Genomic DNA, 12270 nt, shown 5'->3' with positions numbered 1-12270 from the left:
TATATAACAGATATTGCTTAGAATTGGTCCCTCTATCGATTTATGGTATTATTTTTAATGAAATAATTTTCACCACCGAGATGGGGTGACATCCACCCCCAGGGTAAAAGCGCAAGTTGGCATCATGTCACCTTTGTTCCTTGAGGTATCCTCTAACTACTCACCAATTTTCATAAAAATCGATGGAGGTTTAACGAAATCGGAGGTGAAAACCTTCAGTGACTGCACTAATAATGGTGTAAATAAATAATTATTGATTGGCGTAACCTTTATGTTATTTATGTCTGTTTACTATTAATAATATTGGCTATGAGCAGGTATGTTTCGTTGTGAAGTAATTTCCAGTCACATCTAGCAACCTAACTTCCCAAAAAAGAAATTACCAATGTCATTAGACAGTTGTGTCTCAGCTGAGCGAATTCACTATAACAACAGTTTTGTGTACTTTTGAATGTACAAAGAATTGTTAAAATAAACTTTATAAAGGAAAAAAATATTGAATAAAAAAAATAATTTTTTTCAATTTTAAAAATATTTAAATATATGGCACATTCTGTGACATCACTAAAGATGCTACAAAAACGAGGTTCAGAAGTATCTGATAATTGTGAAAAGAAATGGAGAGCCATTCAAGCGAAAATATAGACTCTATATAAAGAGAAGAATATAGAAAACAACTCTCTAACAATTTGATGAATTTCAGTAAACAATAGATTAAAAATGGTGGTGTTGTTTAAGGGCACCCGAAGTCCCATTTAACGACAATGTAACCAAAGTACTTAATAGAGACCTATTTTTTCTTTATTTTAAAACTAGATGTATTATTTAGTTTTGCGTAGATTTTTGTATTTTTAGAGTGAAAGAAACATTTATTTTAAAATGTTTTTGAATCATCATCATGGCATCCACACTCCTAGCGGAGTGATTGCCGCTCTCTTTGGGCTCTTCCGATTCATTTTTCGCAGTGAATAAATCCGCATTAACATTTTGGTTTTATAATTGGTTGTGTGACTTGAAATCTTATACAATTTTTCTCCATTCGTTCCTGTTTTTGCTTATGGTTACCCATTCTCTGACTCCCATCTTCTTAAGGTCCTCGACTATCTGGTTCTCCCATCTAGTTTTGGGTCTTCCTCATTCCTCATGGTCTGCCTGATAGAGGTCTCCATTTGGAAATTTTCTTGATAACGGCTTCTGGATTTCTCCTTTCTATATGTCCCATCCATCTGGGTCTCTGTGCCTTGATAAATCTGACGATGTCTTCTCCTTTCAGAAGTCCTCTTACTTCGTGGTTCATGAGTTTTCTAAATTCATTATTACCTGTTTAGTGGGCCTGCCATCCTCCGAATTATTTTCCTCTCTAGAATCCTCAATCTTTCTTCCTTTTTCTGAGTCAGACACATTACTTCAGCACCATATGTGATTACTGGTCTAATTGCTGCTTTGTAAATTTTCATTTAGTATTCTGAGTAAGCTTCTTATCTTTGAAGAAGTTATTGTATTTCCAGTATTTATCCTATCCAAGATGGCGGAAAGTAAAAATGTGCCGTCACCTCTCTCTATAGTAAAAGAGGTAGTTTTTGAAGAGAATACATTTAAATGTTGTCAAACGATGCCTAATAAAACACTCGTTTGTATAATATGTGGAAATAGTTATCACATCTCATGTGCTGTGAAAAACAAAGTGAAATTCTTCAAGATAGGGGATTCGCCTGTAATCTGCCAAAATAGTGATGGACAACCCATGAATCATTTAGTGCCATAGCGATAGAAAATCAGTGATAAAAAGGCTGTTAGCTGAAAAAGATGATAAGTACAATTTATTATTAGATAACAATAATCTATTAAAATCAAATAATGAACATTTGCTAGAAAAATTAAATTTATTGAAATCAGAAATAACCAGAACCAAAATCTCACAAAAACCCAACACAACTGCTAATGAGGGTTTAATAAAAACTCAAGGTAATGAAGATAAGACGGCCAGTGTCCAATCAACGAATTCTAAATACAAAACAAACAATGAAACTGACTCAAATAAAAATTTTAATGATAAAAACACCAAACATGTTGAAAGGAATTCTAATATACAGGGCAATTCAAAAATTACTACAAACGAATTAAATGCACAATTAATGGATATTCAAACCAAACAGACATGTAACTACATTACAAATTTAACTGTCGAAAATGAGGAAAGCACAAAAATGAATCTTAATCATATCACAATGGGGAGAGTTCAGAGAATAAAACGAACAATGAAGGATATCAGATTGTGACAAAAAGACGCAAGAAAATAATGGGAACTGGAATTGGTGATAAGGATTTCCATGGAAAATCCGAAAAACCAGACAAAAAATTGTGGCTATTCATCTCAAAAGTTCAGGATAGTGTAAATGCGGACCACATCAAGAGTTTCATAATAACTAAGACAAACTGCGAGGATATACAAGTAAAATTGTTACCAACTGACCAGAAAAGAAGGGATAATCAATGTTTCATGATAGGTGTACTACCTGACTTAAGGGAAGAAATTTACAATCCTGCTTTTTGGCCGAAAAAAATTGGCATTGAACGATTTAACTTTAGGTTAGGAAGAAGATTTTTAGATCGTGAGCATCACAATAGAGGTCTGTCAACTGGAGAAGATAGACCAGACTCTTTTTTAGTCAAGTAAATCCAAGAGAAAATAATATAGTAAATGTTATTTTATAGTTAGTATTTTAATGTATCTTGTACTGTGTTTGTACTATACCACATTGTGTTTTATAAATGTAAACTCATTTTTAAAAACAATAAATTTTCTGTCTCTCTCTCTCAGTAGGCTCCGTTTCCTGCCGGGATTCTTTCACTGATTACGATGCTTCTATCATTAGTTCCATTAACTGAGACTCCAAGATATTTAAAATGTTTTACCTCTTGAATACCCTTACAAAAAAACCCAAAAAAGTTTAGATTTTATTTTCTATTTTACTTGTTTTTGTACATTTTTTAATAAAACTTTACACGGGACTTGTTGACATTATCTATCTACAACTACTGTGAAAATTTTGACCTTCTATCATCTAAGGGTGCAGAGATATTACACATCAAAAGTTAAAAACCTTGTATTCGGGAAATCGCAAAAACATAAAACACTCTAATAGGCTATAAAGCTACTGGTACACAGTAACTAGAGTGCAGACGTTCAAAAAACAAATAATTTTGTAACCATGGATATTTTATACTATAATGTGTTATACAGTAATCGCCACCCTACTAGACACATAGGAACATTGAGCTATTACAGTCCTGACCCTTCACTTGTTGCAATGTTTATTTTTATGTCAAGTGACGTTTAGAACGTCAGAAAATGTATAGAAACTGAATATTAACATAGAAAATTGACAAATAATAGATCAGCTGTATTAAATACAGCTGATCTAATTTTGACGTTTATAGTTGTCATTTTGTTAAAGTTTTAGAGTATGGTAATATTCTTGGTGTTTGAATAAAGTTATTTAAAAAAAAAAGTAATAATACTATTAACTAATGTATTTTTTGTATCGAAAAACTATTATTTTGAATGTTTCTTGACAGTAACATGACAGGGATGAAAGTCACATCTGAGAACGAACCGGATTAGCCCATAAGCATAGCAATTAGGTACATACCCATGTGTCTAGTACGGTGACTCTGAAGGCCGCGTCTCACCATCAAATAATTTGACCAAACAGTTTGAGCAAACTCCGGAAGTACGTCAAAGTGACGTCACAATTGCAGTTTTTTTGAAATTCTAAAAATCTGTGCTCTCACTATCAGTCTAGTTTGATCAAATTTTTTGTATTGAGTTATCTAACTTGTTTGTACTTTATTTAAAATTAAAATTTTTCATTATTATCCACAACGAACACTCAGGATGTGACGTCACTAACTGTCACTTTCAGTTTGCTCAAACCAGTTTGATCAAATTATTTGATGGTGGGACGCGGCCTTTACTGTATATCTTTGGAAAGAGAATATTTCAGAGAGTATTTTTTTTATGGCATGGACTTTATGTCATTCAGCCAGTCACAACATGAGGTACTTAGTGTCATGTGTAGTGTGTGTGTTGAGTAAGTGTCTTGTTACTTCACAAAGTCGACATCATTGTCTTTGCAAAGAGACGCTAATTGTATCTGAAAGTCTGTGGTCCCTCTGCGGTGAGTACCGATCCCACAAGGACAGAAACTATCTTCATTTATTAATTTATAATAAACAAAAATTCCTGACCCTGGTGAGATTCGAACTCACTACCATTCGGATATTTCGATCCAAAGGTAAGTGCTCTTACCACTGCGCCACAGAGGGGGTTATATCAGAGAGTAATTTTCAATCATAACATAACCCAAAAAAAAATTAAAAAATTTAATTTTCGGACTTTGGCTGCTCTTAGAAAACACCTATAAAAACTAGCTAAGGGGAATGAACCATGGTGCAGAAAATGAGAAATGGTAGAATAGACTGCAATTGATCCTAAAAAAAAATTCTGTTGGCCTTACAACAAATACAAATGTTGTGCTGGGCAGGTCATATTATAATAATGGATAATAACAATACAACTAGTAGAACTGCTTATACTCTGACAATTTTTACAAGGTGGTGATTCATTGTCACTCCTCATTAAAATTTAATGGCGAGTGCCAATGAATCAGTCTTATAAAAATTATCAGAGTATAGTGGATGGGAGCTCTATAGGACGGAGAGTCTGAAATAGGTAAAGGAAGGAGAACTAAGACAATAAGTACATAATAAGTATAGAAAATAAAATAAGAATACACAATAAATAGGAAATAATAGAGAAACATTTTGGAAATCACAAGAAAATTTTTTAAATGAAAACTACAAATAGGATTTTGATGTAAAATCAGAGGTAAAGTTTAAATAAATTATTGACCTACCACTTAAACATACCATCATATTTTATACAAACAAGTATCATCACCTAGAGCAGTGGTTCCCAACCTTTTATATCAGGCGACCCACCTTCTGATGTTTTTTTATATTCACGACCCATCCCTCACCCATGATGATAGAATAAAATAAAGAGCACGGTCACTATATGCTACTCAGCTACTGTAAGAGCCACGCCGCGACCCATTTGAAATCCGCCCGCGACCCACTAGTGGGTCGCGACTAGTGTTGCCAGGTCCGATTTGTTTTTAATCGGTACATAAGCAAAAACAAATCGGGATTTAGGGTTGTAGATCGGGACAAATAAACAACAATAGCCCAGTAAACGACCGTTTTGGAGTGTAATTTTCAGAGTCAACTCCGAACTGCATGAAAATCTGGTTTTAGATTCTACTTACTGTCTACTTCAAAGTTGAACTTGTACCATTGGTTGCTTTTACTTTGGGGGTGACAGTTACAGTTACCTCTTCTCGGGGGTAAAAAACGCGTTTAAAGTAAGTCCCAAAATGGATCAACTGACTAACTCTAAAAAAACTTTGGTTCTATATAATTTTTAAATTAAGTCAATACTTTTCGAGTAATTTTATCGAAAAAAATATTTTTAGCAAAAATGTAGCTTTTAAAAAAGCAAAAAAAATTGTATGTTAGAAAGTCTATAAAACCAGTAAAAGCAAAGTTGTACCTAGCTCATCAAATATACGTTCTTATTCGTCCAATTCCAAATCGAATTTTTCAACTTGAAATAACCAAAAAATTAAGCAATTTTCGGACAAAACCCATTAAATTTTTTTTAAAAAATCTTTAATTGTGTTTTATATAAAAGTCCCTAGCATTAAAACTAAGCGAGTTACGCTCAAAATAAAGTTGGCTCCCCCTATTTAGCAACGTAAATAAAATTAATCATTACCGCTTTACCACTTTATATATTATGTGTATTGTTTACGATCTGTAAGGTTTTTACCGGTTAGGAGTGCTTAGTTTTGAAAAAAAAATTTTATTTATAGTAAAAAAATTTTTTCCTAAAATATTGGAAAATGCCCTTTGTTCAAAATAACTTAAATAGTATTAGGGATACTAAAAATCTCAAGAAGTAAAAAGTAGGTAGGTTTTGCTTTTATAAATATGATAGATTCATTGTGTTTTTCTGTAAGACAAAAATTGGTTAAAATATGGCTGCTCGTATTTTGCATACACTCGTGATCAGGCCCTTTCAATCATGTAAAAAATACATAAGTAAATTGTTTGTAAAGCGGTAACGATTTAATTTCATTTGGGTTGCTAAGTAGGTGAGATTTTCACTATTTTTTTACCAAAAAAAAAGGAGTCAACTTGATTTAGAGCATAACTCGCTTAGTACCTATTGATGCTAGAAACTTTTTTAAAACATAAAAATAAAGCTTTATTAAAAAAGTTTTAATTGGTTTTTTCCCGAAAAGTGTTTCATTTCTTGGTTATTTCACGTTGAAATATTTGATTTGGAATTTGACGAATAAGAACGTATTTTTCATGAGCTACAACTTTGCTTTTACTGGGTCTATAGACTTTACAAGTTCACAATTTTTTTTCATTTTTTCATATTACGTTACATTTTTGTTAAGAATATTTTTTTCGATCAAATACTTACTTTTTGAGTTATTTGTGAAAATCCCCTAAAAACGTGATATTTTTGTCGAAAAATAAACATTTTCAATCGTAAATAAATCGAAAAGTATTAACTAAGCTAAAATTCTATAGAACTAAAATTGCTTAGAATTAGTAAATTTATCCATCTCCAGACTTATTTTAAACGCGCGGTTTTTCACCCCCAGCTAGGGGTGACTGTCACCCCCCCAAGTAAAAGCAACCAACGGCACAACCCGTCCAAATTTTCATGAAATTCGGAGTTGATCCTGAAAATTACACGGTATCGCCGTATTTTCCGTTCATTTACTGGACTACAAGGTGTTTCTATAATCTGTATTTAATCTTACATAATAATAATAATCAGACGAAATTACAAACAAAAATCGTAGATTAAGTAAATTATTTATTTTTTATTAAAATTATATTTTCATTCGATTTTGCCTTGTTTTTATAACATAGTTATATTTCATTCTGAAATTGGTTTTCGTGGGTGAAAATCGGGACATTTAGTGTTCCGATCAGGTACAAATCGGTACGCGTCCGTAGACCCCTGAAAATCGGGACGTCCCGCGCAAATCGGGACACCTGGTAACGCTAGTCGCGACCCACCGGTTGGGAAACTCTGACCTAGAGGAAGATAAAGCTTAAATGTAATGAGAAGTGAATTATGTTTCTAGAATGATTTACATCAGCGGTTCTCAATCCCTTTTATTCATTTACCACAAAATTCTTTTTAATATTTTTGGTACCACCTAACTGAAATACTTATGTAGCTAGGTAATCTAATCAACTATAATAGTGTAAGTGTTACTGATTTTGACTGTTTTGGCGTTTTGTGTACCACCGTAAATACAGTGGAACCCCGTTAACTCGGATTAGTCGGGACCGCGGCCGATCCGGGTTATCGAAAATCCGGGTTAGCCGGAGAAAATGGTAAAAATTAATAAAATATGGTATGCTTACAGATAAACTCCGTTATAATTGGCACACAGACACTGGTAAACCACGTTCGCATTCCACACAAAACACCACATACAAAGCGTCGCGTCGTCGAGAGTCTCATTTTTAGCTTTATTAGCTTTGCACCGATTGTCCAAACTGTCTTTTGATATCATTTTGAAACAAAAACAACATTTTTACGTTTTATTGCCATTACGTAGACAAAAAACACGCAAACACAAAATCTGAATAAATTTACGAACGATTACAGAACGGAAGCGAACAATGCGACTTTACTACACACAATACCGTCTCAATCGCAACGAAGTTATGTTATTTAATAACAGTAAAGACTAAAACCATTGTTTGAAAAAGAATTTTAATAGTCTTTTAATCTTTTCTAAACAATGCTAAGGCCGATGCCACATTATGCGTTTTGACCGGATGCGGTGAAAACGCATCCGTTTCCAACGCAACCTTACCGACCTGTCACACTATGCGTTTAGTCTGGTGCAGTTTGTAAGCGCGTACCGATGACTCAAAACGCATCCGTTTCCAACACAACCGGACCGATCTGTCACACTATGCGTTTTCACCGGATGCGGCGGAAACGCATCCGGTCAAAACGCATAATCTGACATCGGCCTAAGACAGTTTCAAATAAATAAAGGATACTTACAGGTGCCTGTTGTTTTCCATAACACGACAATAAACGTTGTGTGCCATGAGTCATTTTTACTATGGTATATTATGTAGTTCAAATTACACAAGTACGTATTATCTCTCAAATATTATATTTCAGACATTTTTATTGTTGAAATGTTTGTCTGATAATTAACTATGTATTTTGATGGGAAATAAGCCACAATTAAATAGAAAAATAATTTTATTAACATTTCGACGCCCAGATCGGCGGTCGTTGTCAAAATACAAAATATATGTCCTGAAAATCAAAATGGTTATCTGATGAAAATCGGTCCGGGTTAGCCGGACTTCCGGGTTATCGGGGGCCGACTTATCGGGGTTCCACTGTAATGATATGTACCACCAGTGGTACATGTACCACAGATTGAGAACCACTGATTTACATCAAGTGTTCCTTGTTAATACTAGCGATATTGTCCCTGTCCCCTGGCGGAGCCATAATATGAGGTTTCCAAGTGCAGTGTCTGCCCAGTTTTATGTTTTCTCTTTGGTATGATGAAGGCAATAATAAAACACATAAGATTGTTTCCTATTTTTCGTTTATTGACAAACAATGTAAAAATGAAAGTTATTGCTTAACGAAAACTAATAAAATGATACTTATCTAAAAAGCAATAAATATACTCAGAATACAAAACTACCAACGTCCTAAGGCATATATATTTATTTTAATTACTTTAGTATGAATATTACTATGCTTTTAAGTCTTCCTGAGTGTGTTTTGAAGTACTTCTCTAATGATGAACTATGTGAAACATTTCAACAAATAATATGATAGAAGAACTGGCTTATTTTTAGATGTATACATACATTAGCTATTCACAATGGAGTTTATTTGGGGGAAAAGATCCATTTATTAGTCTAATCTCTTCCTGAAAACTATCATTCTAAACAATTCTTGTTTTTTATAATACAATAGGGATGATTGGTTCAAGCTATACTGTAGATTTATAATCAAGAGAAATAAAATCATGAATTCAGTATAATATAGCCACAAAAATAATTGAAATATAGCACTAAAGATGACTTGAAATCGTAATATCATAAGTGTACAAATTAATACAGGAACAAATAAAGCTTAAGTCTTTTCCATTGCAGGATAAAAGTAACACAGTAATACAAAACAAAATATCAACTACAATTGCCCCGTTTTTTGAAGACATTTCTCTATAATAGTTTTGCTTTGTATTTCTCGAAATATGAATTAAAATCTCTATATTCTTCTAGTGTCTGATAATACTCTTACAATACACCCTACTCCAGCAAGGTTATAGATCTTCTCATGCCACAAAAGTAAATGACCACTGCTTCCTTCTGATGGGTATTCAAATCCTTTATACACATACTTCATCAAAGTATCTAATGATTCGATATCTAGGGAGTTCACTGTCTCTTCTATTTGGGATGGTTTGATTGCCAATAAAACTTTAAAAGTCACATTGAATGCAGTTTCCTAAAATAATATCGTCAAATTGAAGCATTTATTTAAACTAGAACTAAATGATATATTATCTAGCAAATAAAGCATACTACGGATAAAGAAACTTTTCACGTCGAACATAGTCACAAAAAGAAGAAAATATTGATATGTATCAAGCCCGTCCTCACTTGTCAGAAATGTGGACAAAAAGTGATGAAAAACGTTTCCAGTGTTTTTAATGTAAAATTTTAGGCCATCGGTACATAATTTTCTAAGATCCTTAGCTTATAAAGCACATTGTAATATAAGAAATACTGAAAATTTCGTCATAGATTATTCTGGAATAATGTCTCAATTTAATGTTACTACGCTGAAGAACCGCAGGTTGAGAGCTGATATGTTGTTTCTATTTAAAATTCTAAACAATGCTATCAATGGTCCCTCGTTATTGGATAATGTGTACTTAAACACAATACATAGAACTCGACACACTGCACTCTTGTATATTCCTTTTCATAGGACTGAGTATGCTCGTCATTTTCTTTTGTCGAGAATGCTCAGCTTATGCAATGACATGCTACTTGATCCTTTCTGTCCAAGCATTAATATCTTCAAAAGGCAGCTTCAGAGTTTATTGATTTAAATATGTGATATTTTTCATCTTCTGCGATTGAAGTACAACAAAAACTAATACTCAATCAAGAAAAGAGGAAAAGTGTTTTTTTAATAATATATTGTTACTATGGAACGCTTACAATTTTGAACATATTTAACAACAAAATACTTGGATCACAGAATATATTATCCTGATGTATTCTCTGCTTGGATCTTCTACAAATAATACACAATAAATAACTTTTTATTAAGTTCACGTCTTAAATCAATTATTTATCAAATTCACTAAATATCAATATTATTTAATTAACAACTCAAAATATTCCCAATGCCATGTCAAATATTTAAAATTATCACTGACTGTCAGTGTCTGACTGACAATATTCTATTTGACTGAGTGCCTTGTAAGACAAAGATAGATTTGGAAAAATATTACCACGGACATTGTGTTCATTTTTTTTGAATCCTGAAAAAACCAATAAATATTTTTGAAAAATTTAAACGCAGAATGAAAGACTAAATTATTACCGAGGGTCGAAAGTCCCTTAGAATAAATAAAAAGTTTATTTTGAATGAGATATTTGAAATTACTAATTAACACTACATTTTCTCTTAGTTTTTCAGCCCTGTAACTTATTAAAATAAACATTATAGAAGTTCTCAGGGACTTTAGGCCCTCGCTAATAACGTAATCTTTCATTCTGCTTTAAATTTTTCAAAAATACTTGTTAGTTTTCTCAGGATTCGAAAAAAATGAATCCCCATTTGAATAGCATTTCAGCCGAAAATACTTACCCATCCTCTTAAGCTTTACCATCTTTATAGTGAACTTGGTATTAGTAGATCCATAAAAATAAACAGGCTGCGTGAGAGACTAGAGAAAATGAATAATACGGAGCTGTCAACACATTTATAATAACAATAGACCAGATGGAGTAAGAAGAGGTAGGCAAGAACACAATTTAAGGACCAGGTAGAAGACAACTAACGAGTACGAAATTGAAACATTAAGGCGAAGGAATGGAAAAGCTGATCCTAGAACAAGGCAAGACACATTATGGATTGTAGAGCCAATGGTGATGATGAAAACTAAAGAAACATATTGAAGAAGCATACATTTTTATTTTTTTTAATATATTCAGATTAGGATTCCGTATACTCACTTTAATTTGCTGATTTTTTATTCCTAGTGGTGCATTGTTCAGCACAACCTTTAAGGCATCAAAATTTTTACCTGTAAAATAACTGTCAAGGAATATAACATTACAAAAGTTCCACATGCAATACATAATCACACACAGGCAGATTTTATGACTCATCCATTCATTCTACTTACTAAACATTTACCAAACTTTAAACATTTGTAATTTTTACAATTACTGTTATTATTTTATATAAAAAGGATATTTTTGAAGTAAATTATTGACTTCAGTTTCGTCTGGACCAACTGAGCCCCCTGAATCGGTTTCGTCTTCTTTAAAGTTGTTTTCCGAATACTGGTCTACATCAATTTTACGAAAGGCAGAACTAAACGTGTTTTTTGCCATTGGGCTGCAGTTATATATAAAAATATATATATAAAAATTAACAAACTAATTTGAAAACCAAAAGTCAACAGTGATAAATATACACACCCACTTTGACAGTAAAGAGAAAACATAAATCAGAAATTTGAGGTTTAGTTCATCTTCTCTTTTAGTAAATGCTTCTTTTATCTACAGTTTCATTCAATGGGAATCAAATTTAAAAAATAAATTTATTATTTAATTCTATTTACACATTTATTTTAACGCTGTGTCTAAGTACACGCTAACGTGTACGCAAATAAAAAAATTAGGTACACGCGAAACGTCATCAAGTCAGTGACGTCACTATTTAGCATGCACTGTTACTGGTTTTTCAGTTTTTTGCATACACGTTAACTTGAGCCGCGTGTATGCTGTGGTAAATATACAGGGTGTCCAGAAACTCTCCCGACAAACGAAGACCGGATATTCTTCAGATAATTTTAAGACAATTTTACTCAATTCACCCAG

At 32.7% G+C, this 12270-nt stretch overlaps 1 protein-coding gene across 1 annotated transcript; it reads right to left on the bottom strand.

The window, feature by feature from the left end:
• Positions 1 to 8721: 8721 nt before the first annotated feature.
• Positions 8722 to 12013, bottom strand: LOC114330032 (actin-related protein 2/3 complex subunit 5-C). The gene is made up of 3 exons (XM_028279369.2): positions 11642 to 12013; positions 11398 to 11470; positions 8722 to 9652 (listed from the first exon to the last, which is right to left on the bottom strand). Exons 1-3 carry the CDS (start codon positions 11779 to 11781, stop codon positions 9413 to 9415), a joined length of 453 nt encoding a protein of 150 aa, XP_028135170.2. The 5' UTR covers positions 11782 to 12013; the 3' UTR covers positions 8722 to 9412.
• Positions 12014 to 12270: the final 257 nt, after the last annotated feature.

This window comes from Diabrotica virgifera, chromosome 1 (assembly GCF_917563875.1).
Source record: "Diabrotica virgifera virgifera chromosome 1, PGI_DIABVI_V3a".
Classification (NCBI taxonomy): Eukaryota; Metazoa; Arthropoda; class Insecta; order Coleoptera; family Chrysomelidae; genus Diabrotica; species Diabrotica virgifera.
Note: the sequence above shows the minus strand (reverse complement) of the source record. Positions and strands in the feature narration are given on the sequence as shown.